Genomic DNA, 13,470 nt, shown 5'->3' with positions numbered 1-13,470 from the left:
ATATATATATATATATACCATGATATCGTTTGCTTTGCTATGCCAGGGGTCTCGCCTCATGGCGAATCCTGACATCTGCTCCTTTGATATTCACTTCGCAGTATTTTCCTCATTTGTCGTCCTTCGTCTGTTCTCTGCTCCGTCGGCTGACTTTGGTGCGGCGTCGCTTCGTGCGTCATCGACTGTGCAGAGCGACTAGAAGAAGGGTTTCTCTGCTCCATCCCTGCAAGTGCTGATTGTTTCGGGACTTTCCTATGCCGCCTTTGTTCTCGTAGCTATACCATGAAACTCTGGCTCAGAGCGTTGAAACTGGATTCCTCAAAAAAGCATCCCGTAGGAATGATAAGTTTGCAATCTTTTTCTATGAGGCCGATATCTTCACCTTAACTTCATCCTGTCGTTTGGTCTTGGTTGGTAAGTTCCTCTATGGAAACCTTAAACTCGATATAATTCGTAAAGATTTTGAGCAAATGCATCTGAAAGGAGACTAGAAGATAGGCAAGCTGGATGATAGACACATTCTTATTCAATTATTAGATGATGAAGACTATGCTCATTTGTTTGTGAGAAGACTACTCCGAATAGATAACCGTGTGTTGAAAGTTTTAAAATGGATGGTCGATTTTGATCCTTTCACTGAACCTCCTACCATTCTAGTATGACTGTGCTTCCCGGGTTTGAAGTTTCATTTTTTCAATCATGAGCTCCTCTGCTTCTTAGCTATGGTCTACGATAAACCCCTAAAAACTGATATTCCTATAGTTAATCTGAGTCGGCCTTCAGAAGCCAGAGTTTTGATTAAACAAGACATTACTTTGGAGTGATTGATGAAGAAGGTAGAACCATTTTAGATTTTATTTTAACGCATAATTTTGTTATTGCTAATTGTTTATTTAAGAAAAGAGATAAACATGTTATTACTCATAGGAATGAATTTAATAAAACACAAATAGATTATTTTCTTATGAAAAAGAGAGATCGTTGAGAATTTAAAGATTGTAAGATCAGTCCAAGTAAAAAATTTAAGTTCTCAACATCGGTTATTAGTTTTAGATTTTGAGATAAATAGTTGTAAGATAAATAATACCAGAAAACATTGTCATAAAATTAAATGAGACACCTAAAAGATAAATAAAATTATTTTTATGAGTGAACTTTAGAATTTCAAAATAGAAGTGTTCATGAAGAAGCGAATTTGAATAAAAAACACTATTAAATAAGTGACAAAAGATGTATTCGGAGAATCAAAAGGAAAAATTTGTATAAATAAAAATAGTTGGTGGTGTAATAATAATATGTAATAATGATAAAATATAAGAAATATTATAAAACTTGGTTTAAATGTAAAAACTTAGAGAACTGAAAAAAATTCAGATGGCCAGTAGAAACTCTAAGAGAACAATTTGTGATGCTCAAAACTTTGCAGGTGTTTTTCTTAGAGGAAGATATTCAACATAGGTGGGTGAGATATTTTGATAAACTTTTCAATAAAGTTTCTGAAAATACGATTGATCTTAGTGACCTTAATAACATTAATAATAATCAAAAATTTTATTTTAACAGTTACATTAGTAAAAAGAAGTTGAAGATATTTTGAATAAAATAAAGGATGAAATATCAATATGGACCTGATGATATCTCAATTGAGGTGTGAAAATATTTAGGAGATTTAGGAGTTTTTTTATTTAGGAGATTTAGGAGTAGGTGTGAAAATATTTAGGAGATTTAGGAGTTTTTTGGCTTACTAATCTCTTTAATATTATTTTAATAACTAAAAAGATGCTTGAGGAGTGGACGAAGAGTATTTTGGTCACGTTTTTAATAATAAAGGGGATGCACAAGAGTGCAAATTAAAGAGGAATTAAGTTTACTTGTGATACTTTAAGATTATGGGAGAGGGTAATTGGACATAGGTTCAGACGTGATACAAAGACTTCGCATAATTTGTTTGGATTTATGTCTAGCAGGTCTACTATGAAAGCTATACATTTATTGAGAGGTTTGATGGAGAATTACATAGAGAATAAGTAAAATTTACTTATGATTTTTATTGATTTAGGAAAAACTAATGATAAGGTTCCAAGATAAGTTCTTTGGAGAGTTTTAGAGAAGAAAGGTGTTGATATGACTTATACTTAAATATATGTTTTCTAGAGCTATTAGTTGTGTTCGAACAGGAGGATTGACCAATTATTTCCCAAATTTAGTTGGATTACATCAGGGATCGACTTTAAGCTTATATCTTTTCGCTCTAGTTATGGATGGTCTTACTGGATGTTTACACCTTGGTGTTGGACATTTATAGGAGGATGTATATAGGAGGATGTATCTTAGTGTATGTTTTTCATTGATGATATCCTTCTTGTGGATAAGGCTAGAGAAAAAGTTTAGGAAAAACTTGAATTATGGTGGTCAACATTGGAGTCTATAGGCCTTCGTTTGTGTGTATCTAAAACTAAATAAATGGAATGTAATTTTAGTAGTAGTAGCTTTAGTGGCAGAGTGGTAACTATAAGGATCAAATCATTAAAAGATGTGATTATTTTAGATATCTTGGTTCTATAGTTCAAAGTGATGGTGATATAGATGTGGATGTTAGTTCAAAGTGATGTTTATATAGATGGGGATGTTATTAGTAGAATTTAAGTTGGTTAATAGTAGAATTCAGGTTGGTTGGTTGAAGTGGAGGATTGCTTCGGGCCTTTTGTGTGATAGAAAAGTTCCACTTAGACTGAAAGGAAAATTTTATAAGACAGTGGCGAGACCTGCAATGCTCTATGGCATTGAATGTTGGCTTTTAAATGAGAAGCATAATACTAAGTTAATTCTTGGCGAGATGAGAATGATTAGGTAGATGAGTGGCTTTACACATAGAGACAAAATGCGAAATGAATATATCCGTGATATATTCATAGTGTGGCTTTACAAAAGTCACTCTAATTCTTGTCGAGATGAGAATGACTAGGTGGATGAGTGGCTTTACACAGAGACAAAATGCGAAATGAATATATCCGTGATAGGGTAGGTGTATCTTCTGTGACGAACATAATTAGAGAAAGCTGTCTTAGATGGTTTGGTAACATTAATCGTTGACCATTTGATGATCCGATTAGGAGAGAAGTTGTTTAAGAGTAGATGTTTTAGATTTGATTTATGTTAAGAAAGGCAAAGGTAGACCTAGGAAGCTTGGGCTTATTGTATAAAAAATGATCTTAATTTATTCGAACTAAAGAAAATATGACACTAAATAGGATGCAATGGAGAAAAAAGATTCACGTAGCCAAACCCACATTGTGGGATTAAGGCTTTGTTGTTGTTGTTGTTTTTGGTTGAAGTGGAGGAATTAAATTGATGTGTCATACTTTAAAATTATGGAAGAGAGTAATTGAACGTAGTTTAAGACGTATTACAAAGATTTCTCTTAATCAATTTGGATTTATGCCGGGCAGGTCTACTATAGAAGCTATACATTTATTGAGAGGTTTGATGGAGAAGTTCAGAGATAATACGTGGATCTACATTTGATTTTTATTGATTTAGAAAAAGCTTGAAATATGATTTCAAGAGATATCCTTTGGAGAGTTCTTGAGAAGAAAGGTTTTGTTATGACTTATATTCAAGTCATTTAATGATATTTATACTAGAGTTGCTACTTGTGTTCGAACTGAAGGAGGATTGACCAAATATTTTCCTATTTCTGTTGGATTGCATCAGAGATCGACTTTAAGCCCATACCTTTTTGCTTTAATTATGGATGATCTTACTGGACATTTACAGGAGGATGTACTTTGGTGTATGCTTTTTGCTGATGATTTCCTTCTTGTGGATAAGACGAGAGAAAAAGCCCAGGAAATACTTGAATTATGGAAGTCTATACAACAACAACAACAAAAACAATGCCTTAATCCCACTATGTGGGGTCAGCAAGGATTCATGTCATGATTTTTTCGATAAGTTTTACGCTGGAGTCTAAAGACCTTCATTTGAGAACTAAAAATGGATACATGGAATGTAATTTTAGTAGTAGTAGCTCTAGTGACAGAAGTGTAACTCTGGGTGATCAAATTATTAAAAGGTGTGAACGATTTAGATATCTCGGGTCCGTTGTTCAATGCGATGGTGATATAGATGGGGATGATAATAGTAGAATTCAAGTTGGTTGGTTGAAGTGGAGGAATGCTTTGGGCCTTTTGTGTGATATAAAAGCACCGCTTAGACTGAAAGGAAAATTTTATAATATGATGGTGAGACCTGCAATGCTCTATGGCACTGAAAGTTGGCCTTGAAAAGAGAAGCATAATACTAAGTTAAGTGTTGCCGAGATGAGAGTGATTAGGTTGATGAGTGGGTTTACACTTAGAGATAAAATGCGAAATGAATATATCTGTGATAGGGTTGGTGTTGCTCCAGTGAAGGGCAAAATTAGAGAGTCATCGTAGATGTTTTGGTTACATTAAACGACTACCATTTGATGATCCGATTAGGAGAGTAGATGTTTTAGATTTGATTTATGTTAAGAAAGGCAAAGGTAGACCTAGGAAGCTTGGGCTTATTGTATAAAAAATGATCTTAATTTATTCGAACTAAAGAAAATATGACACTAAATAGGATGCAATGGAGAAGAAGGATTCATGTAGCCGACCCCAGGTAATGGGATTAAGGCTTTGTTGTTGTTGTTGGTTGATTTGAAGGAATGCATCAGGCTTATGTGTGATAGAAAAGTCGGACTGAAAGGAAAATTTTATAAAATGATGGTGAGACTTGCAATGCTCTATGGTGCAAATGTTGGTCTTTAAAGGAGAAGCATAAAACAAAGTTAAGTGTGTCTGAGATGAGAATGCTTTGGTGGATGAGTGGTTTGACACTTAAGGACAAAATGTCTAATAAATATATCCGTGATAGGGTTGGTCTAGCTCTAGTGGCAGATGTTTTGGTCACATTAAACGCCGACCATCTGACAATCTTGTTAGGAGAGTAGATGTTTTAGATTCGGCTTATGTTAAGAAAGGCAGAGGTAAACCGAAAAAGACTTGTGCAAATTGTATAAAAAATGATTTTAATCTATTATAATTACATGAAAATATGACACTCAATAAGATGCAAAAGAGGAAAAGGATTCTTGTAGCCAACCTCACTTAGTGGGATAAGGACTTGTTGTTATTGTTGTTGTTGTTATGTTGTATTTAAAGCTCAATCATTGCATGATTTAGTACAAAGTTAAATTATAAATCCAAAGCCCAAGTACAACTAGTTCATACTCATTGAAATCAACTCAACAAATGTTTGACTTTAGTAAAAAAAATTATTAGAGTTCAAGAGAAAATGAATGATGAAACCAATCTTATCTTCAATACAACAATTTTTCTCTTCTAATCAATTGTTCTTGTTCTCCGAGTGCTTTTTTTCGTTCAGTTTTGTGCTTTTGTCCACTCATACACTCATTCTCTAAATGTCACCGACTTCATTTGCTTTCACCTCTCTTCTTATTTTCTTAATTGTTCTCGTACTCACCCCTACACTCTCAACTTTGTATCCACTTGAATACCTCAAACCTCTAAATATCTTCTCCATTCGGTTCTGAAATTGCTCCAAAATTAATTTAGTCTGATCGTCACGCCATGATACTGCATCTTATGGTGTCAAGACGTTTGTTATAGACTGTGGCGCTAAATTGAGGGTCGAGGCGCTAAACTCTCTATTTTTTTTAGATTGAATATGGGTACTTTTTCAGTGTTGAGGGGCCTCAATATGCTGTGTTGTGGCACCCCGTATCTTGATTCTTCAAATTTTGTCTCCCTGGGCGCCGCGGTGCTAGAAACCCGTGCTGAGACATTGAACAAATTTTTTAAATTTTTTCTGCTTTCTAGTGTTGTGGCATCATATAGTTTACGCTGAGGTGTCATGCTCTCTATTCTCCTGGCAATTTTCTATTCTATATGGCGCCACGCCATTGGTGAATGCAAGCTATGCATTTGCATTATTTTGACTTACCTTATCTTGGTTCAATTTTTTTATTTTGATAATCTCTATAAACAATACATAATCAGTAATATTAAACTGCAAAATGAATTGATTTTAAAAAAAATTATTATTTTTTAATTCAGACAATACTTTTACATTCAGTTTGGCATGTGGATGTCCTTTGCTTACTTGATCGAACCATTCAGCTTACTCGAGCGGCTCAATCTACCCTCTAATGCATTGCTCGGTCTGTCCCGCCTTTTTATTACATCATTTGCTTTATCCCCTCTCTCTGATTACATCGTTTGCTCTGCTTCCCTCTTACTCCCTTCCCTCTGTCTTAGTAGATTGAACCTAAGCCTCCCTTTCCTCTCTTAATAGTCGTGTAAGCAATTATTTGTTTCAATTATCATTTTTTTATTTTGGCACTTGGTGAAAAACTATCATTGTATTTTGTAATAATTTTTATTAATTAATTTTTTAAATATCTTTGAACTTATTAACTTTCCTTATAGTTCTTCCTCAAATAATTTATTTTTTTTATTTCATTCAAGTAATTATTGTTATTTCATTAAATAATTTCTTATTATTTTTTAAAATTACTTTCATTTATATTATATATTATTATTATAGTAGAGTGCTTTAATGGATCTATTTATGGCAAAAAACTTAGTTCAACTTTCGATATTGTATGAACATTAGGATAAATTCACTTATTCATCCTGTGCTTTGTAAAACTTATTGAAGAAGAGAGACTCCTTCGGTCTTCACTTTATGATTTTCAGACCTGTTGTAGGAGTTTGTCATTTTAACCTTGACAATGATACTAAGCTCAACTTGTTACATTCTTAAGAATCATTCATTTACTATTACTTTGACTTGTTGGCCAATTGAAAAGATCTTTGGTTTTGGTCACTGGACTTATTATATTGTGTAGGTTCTAAACTTGACAGTTTTTGTCATCCAACTGATGAACTGAGGCCTCCTCACTATAGTCCTTCTTATGACTTGAATAAGAAAAACTATTAATCACTTGATCAAATTTTTAGTATGTTGAGTTTGACCTTTTTCTCGCTTAAGTTCTAGATTAAAGCTATGAAAATCTTGTGCTTTTATAATCTGACTAGTTCAAGTCTACAGGCTTGGAAGTCTTCTTTTTTATTTTTGATTTCTTGAAAATTATATATTTGGGAATCTCCTTGCATGGTTTTGTAGACGCCTTCTTGAGCGATGGTGGTCTCTTTGATTTTTGCTTTGACCTATTGATTAGTTAAGAAAACCTGCTAGATTTAGATTACTAAAACTTGTCATGTTAGATGAGCTTAAATATTGATAGTTCTCAGCACTAGATTATAAAATATGGTTGATCTCGATACCTGCTTCATGATGTGACATGATCAAATGTGATGATGGTGATAGAAAATGACCAACAAAGGTTGCCTAATTGCAAAAATTCGGATTGAACTTGCATTATGGAAACCAAAATCATCTAATCGTCACTCATTTCACAAAATTGATAACACCAATGTTCTTGAAGCATTGAAACTATGAATAAAAAGATTCACCTTCAGAATCAATTCGAACGAACACAACAAAAATGAAAGATGAAGAAAAAGTCATAGAAATTCAATTTGAAACATCTCGATCACAGTTCTTTTTAAGAAACTGATTATATATATGTATATATACTATTTTTTAAAATATATACCCATTTCTTTGAAAAAATTCAATCCAAATTGTTCCTAATCCTAGGAATCCTGTATTTGTCCACCAAGCGATCCATCTCACTTGTCCACCTTGTGCACTGCAGCACCCTTGTTATGCTTCTTACACGCTATGCAACAAAGAATTTTGAAGATCTACACTTATCGAAGTAGTCATCTATTCTCTTTAACTTTATACTAGAATTGTACTTTTACACTAGTTTTATTAAACCTTATAATAGTAATACATCTTTAAATATTTACTTGAAGAATCAAGCCTATTTTTTTTTTATCTATAATTTATTTCTCTGCAGTTTAGTCCAGATAAAGCAAGTCAACTTATATAGATCAAAATTATTATTTTTATATTCTTATACCCATATAATATTCTATAATTATGTTATTATTATAGTATAACTAGGAAGTTTAAGGTTTGGTAAATATTTCCTCTTCTTTTTTTATGTATATAAAATGGCCATTTTAGTTTTTCCTAAAATCATTACTTTAAATTCTACTTTTAAAATTTAAAAATTAATTTTACAGCATAGATACATAACTCTTTATGGAAATTGAAATTAGGGTTCACCTGAAATGATTCATGGAAAAGAAAATAATGGTATAAAACTCATAAAAGTTCTCAAATGAAACTTTCTTATCCAATTTTTTTTTAAAAATGTTACAATAATTTGGCATTAGGAGCTATTCAAATTTCACATCAATTTAATTTAACTAATCTTCATTCATTCTGAAAAAATTTGAAACCAAGATTTAAAGTTTAGAACAAGCAACACTTAAAATTTAGAACAAGTCACATTAAACGTTGACCATCTAATGATCCGATTAAGAGAATAGATGTTTTAGATTCGACTTATGTTAAGAAAGGCAGAGGTAGACCTAGGAAAACTTTGGCTTATTGTATAAAAAATGATATTAATTTATTAGAACTAAATGAAAATATGACACTAAATAGGGTGCAATGGAGAAAAAGGATTCATGTAGCCGACCCCACGTAGTGGGATTACGACTTTGTTGTTGTTGTTGTAACCCAAAAAATGGAAGAAAACCCTGAAGAAGGAAGAATATCTTCATTGCAATTTAAGCTTGAGCTGAATCTCACACTTGGTGTTGCATGTTAGCCTTCTTGATTGACCCATTCTCCTTGACAAGCTCATCTTCACTACGAACTTTGCTTGAGCCTTCCATTTTTGTGTCACTCGCTACATCCTGTCCCTCGCTAGCCTGCTTCTCATTTGCTCTTGGTTTGTTGCGAGGAGGTTCACCCCCTCCATCTCCCCTTCTAAATGCACAAAACAAACTAACATTGGTTTAATTGAGCAGCACTAGTCAGTTCACACAACACACATGCAAATAAATTTTTACAACAATATATATATATATATATATATATATAGTAAATAACACTACAGGCTTCCATTAAATTTGAAATCTTGAATAAATTTTATTATTATCATAATAACTATTTCAATTAAATTCAATATCTCTATTTTAATTAAATTTACAAATAAAATTATCATTAAACACTATCATTGTCGGGTACTAAGTTCCGGATGCGAAAAGTGTAGGGTTAAGTTAGGTAGTCGTCAACTAGCGTAAAATTTGTCTAAAAAATCATGACATGAATCCTTTTGTTCTTTGTGTAAATGTCAGGACGTCCATTGAAAACGACTTATTGTATGACCTGAGTACAGTGAAAAGTGTGCAAGGGCTGCTACACTGGCGTCCTGACGTAGTGTCAAATATGCCATGGTTCTCACGTTATGACGGATCCAGGTAAAGAAGTTAGCCCATGAAATTCGTATTAGGATAATATTTTGGAATATAAGTATTCTCAGTGGTAAATTAATGGAATTAGTTATTATGATTCATAGAAAGATAAATTTCTTATGTATTTAAGAAACTAAATGGGTTAGATAAAAGGCTAAGGAGATTGATAAATTAGGTTTTAAACTTTGGTATTCAGGTAAGTGTCGCACTAGAAATAGTGGTGTAATGACTTATATTCAAGTCATTAAAGATATTTATACTTGAGCTATTACTTGTGTTCAAACAAAAAGAGGATTGACCAAATATTTTTCTATTTCTGTTGGGTTACATCAGGGATCGACTTTTTAGCCCATATCTTTTTGCTTTAGTTATGGATGCTCTTACTAGACATTTACAGGAGGATGTATCTTGGGGTATGCTTTTTGCTTATGATATCTTTCTTGTAGACAAGACGAGAGAGAAAGCTTAGGAAAAACTTGAATTATGGAGGTCTACATTGGAGTCTAAAGGCCTTTGTTTGAGTAGAACTAAAATTGAATACATGGAATGTAATTTTAGTAGTAGTAGCTCTAGTGACAGAATTGTAACTATGGGTGATCAAATTATTAAAAGTGGTGAACGCTTTAGATATCTTGGGTCTATTGTTCAAAGTGATGGTGATATAGATGGGGATGCTATTAGTAGAATTCAAGTTGGTTTGTTGAAGTGGAGGAATTCTTCGGGCCTATTTTGTGATAGAAAAGTGCCGCTTAGATTGGAAGGAAAATTTTATTAGATGGTGGTGAGACCGGTAATGCTTTATGGTGTTGAATGTTGGCCTTTAAAAGAGAAGGATAAAACTGGGTTAAATGTTGTCGAGCTGAGATTGATTAGGTGGATGAGTGGCTTTTTGAGACAAAATGCAAAATGAATATATCCGTAATAGGGTTGGTGTAACTCTAGTGACGGACAAAATTAGAGAGAGAGTCGTTTTAGATGGTTTGGTCACATTAAACGTCGACCATTTGATGATCCGATTAGGAGAGTAGATGTTTTAGATTGTAGATGTTTTAATGTTTTAGATTCGACTTATGTTAATAAAAGTAGAGGTAGACCTAGAAAGACTTTGGTATAGTTTATAAAAAGTGATCTTAAGTTTTTAGAATTAAAAGAAATGACACTCATTAGGACACAACGGAGAAAAGAGCCCATTTAGTGGGATAAAGGTTTTTTGTTGTTGTTGTTGTTGTTGTCAAAATGTTGGGTATTAGGTCAAGGGTAATATTTTGAATATTCTAGGAGAGACAATCTCTTTGTTCAAGCATGAGGCTTGCCTATTTGATTTATCTTTTCCTCGTCTTCTATTATTTGTGAGATTATTGAAAATGGGGATTTGTTTTATACATATTTATTAAATTTATGATAGTTTTCTTTGATCATACATCTGAAATTGATTGTATTGGTTGAATGATATCTATTTCACATTTGTTAGGTGATCAAATTTTGTTGCTGATGATAATAAATTATTCATTATCAGTAGGGTGACCGTTTTAGGTATTTCACTCTCCAATGAGATTTGTAGGATGTTATTTTCGTTTCATTTTTCTGTGTTTAAATCCAGCAATGAAAATCCATTTAGAAGTACTTCATATTCATTTATCTATAACACCCGATAACTTAATAGATTTGCATCAGGAACTTTATCCCCAAGGCGTCCTTCAACATTTATCTACACTTATTTTCAATAGCATATAAAAAAGCAGTTTAGAACTGCTGTTACCAGCACAATGTATTTACCTTAGTGCTACAGCCAGAATGTTTTTTTCTGATAGAGGTACATAAATTAGTTTTATTATTTAGAGAGGGCTCAATTAAATTTTTGATATTAAAACATTAAATAGCGATTTTCTAATATCCATCTATTATATACGGACACATTAAAAATTTAAAGGTGGCTGTTACCTGCACGACAAACTATTAATTTTTAAGAGTTTTCAGCTGCTGGAACAGTAGCTTGCTGTTTCCAGTGGCATTCATGTGGTTAGTGTTTGGAACAGCATAATGCTTTATCCAAACACAAGCTGATTAATTATGACAGAATCATTAATATCATACCTGGAAACATTATAAATGATTTTTGAAACTGGGGGTTCGATCTTTATTTCCATAAAAGAAAAGAAAAAAAAAAACACACGGATGGATCTGCTCTTAAGCTCATACATAATGCCTGTTTTTGTTTCTTTTTTTAACAAAGCATACATTAAAGCTTCAACACATCCATCAATCTGATGAACATTTTGTCCAAGTTCTCTTATTTATATTTTGCAGCTGGACTAATTGCATGAACCACATTATTAACTGCTTACAAGTAAACATGCCTTCCTGGTGCCTTTCCAAGGAGCATTTAATATTTTAAATTGTTTTCTTCTTTTTTTTTTATGCAGCATTCATTGACACTGTAGTGTGCTCCTATATTTCAAGTTTTGTTTAGGGTTTAGGGCAGCTTTTGCATGAACTGTACAAATAATATACCACACGATATATAACGGAACATTATATTTTTCATTCATTTTATTATCTTTCTTATTATTATTTCCTCGGCAATCTAATGGCCTGAAGTATTGAATCAGGATTCTTTTTCTAATTTGGACTTGGTTCCTGGGGATAAAATTGAATTTCTTCTCATAGTAGCACCAGTGAAGGAGTCTTATGATCTTGCACGCATGGCGTTCAAAACAGCTGAAAATTTTAATGTGCCGCTTAAGGTGTGCATAATCTGGCCTCATGATTCATCTGTGAAAATTACAAGTCGTGGTAGCACTGAATTGCTGCCTTGGAGAAACTCTATAGATGTTGTAGAGGTCAAGAGCCCTTCTCCTGTTTCATGGTGGGAGATGTGCCATTTATCAAGCAATGGGGTCATATTAGTCAGACCTGATGATCATATTGCATGGAGCACAGAATCCAACAAAATTGAAGATTCTGCTTCTGAATTAGAGAGAGTCTTCTCTTTAATCTTGGGAAAGACTCCTTGTATGTAAATATGTATATGCATAAGAATTGTATGGTATGTATGTAAATGCCGTTTAAATTTTATTTGTACTATTTTTTTGTTGCATTATGTGGGCTAAAACTAATGTTGTCTTGGCATGTTCAAATGAATAGTTTGCCATTAAAAATATGAACATCATTATGAAGGAAATACACCTGATAATACATTTTAACGTTATAAGCTTACTGAAACGCTCTTACCGATGCAGAAAGGGGTTTTAATTTATGTTGCATGGGGATATAAGCATGGGGACATGATCATTATAATAAAAATTATTAAAATATTTTTTTATGAATTAAATAAATAAAATTTTGAGGATAATATAAAAGAGTAGAAATTTAATAAGACACATATCATTAAATTAAAAACCCCATCTAAGAAATGAAGAAATTCAAGAAATTTAATTATTTTAAAATTTTGTTTGTCATCTCTTTATTTTTCCCGTTTTAATTAATATAAATTTTATTTCTCTTTAAAAATAACAGTTTTATTTAAAAGTAATTAAATGTATAGAGGTTAGTATATATTATTTTATATTGTATCAAGTTTAAGTTTTTTAATCATTTATTTATTAAAAAAATTATCATTGGTTTCTTTGGCACAGGATATTTGTATTCACATATTTTGAGCGTAAATTTTGATTTTTTTAATGCCACCAAAAGCTTTCATATCACATTTGATCTCTATTTTCAATTTTAAAAAGTGAAATATATGTTTTCATATATATGTAAGGAGAAATGTAAACTTTAAAATTTAGGTGTTAGCTATGTAAATATATAAAAATTCAGTTGTGAAATCATCAAGGCCCGCTGCTTTATCATTCCCCATACTATCAAGAATATCTTTAATTTCAGCAAATTATTAAGCACATTGGAAGAGTTATAAAGAGCAGAATTAATCTTAGGCAGCATTTGACCATCACTTTTAAAAATATTAGAGAAGTAGGAAATTCCAACAACAACAATAGTATTAAAATTAGAAAGAGTGCTT

The 13,470-nt window shown here is 32.3% G+C and overlaps 1 protein-coding gene across 1 annotated transcript in view; it reads left to right on the top strand.

Annotated features, from left to right (window-relative positions):
- Positions 1-12,537, top strand: part of LOC110037728 (2,4-dichlorophenol 6-monooxygenase) — an 81,645-nt gene extending 69,108 nt beyond the window's left edge. The window contains 1 exon segment of the mRNA XM_020742438.1: positions 12,059-12,537. Within this exon segment, the coding sequence (XP_020598097.1) occupies positions 12,059-12,469 (411 nt within the window). The 3' untranslated portion in view covers positions 12,470-12,537.
- The last annotated feature ends 933 nt before the right edge of the window (positions 12,538-13,470 follow it).

This window comes from Phalaenopsis equestris, unplaced genomic scaffold (genome assembly GCF_001263595.1).
Source record: "Phalaenopsis equestris unplaced genomic scaffold, ASM126359v1 Scaffold224097, whole genome shotgun sequence".
NCBI lineage: Eukaryota > Viridiplantae > Streptophyta > Magnoliopsida > Asparagales > Orchidaceae > Phalaenopsis > Phalaenopsis equestris.
This window is presented reverse-complemented; position numbering and strand designations above follow the sequence as displayed.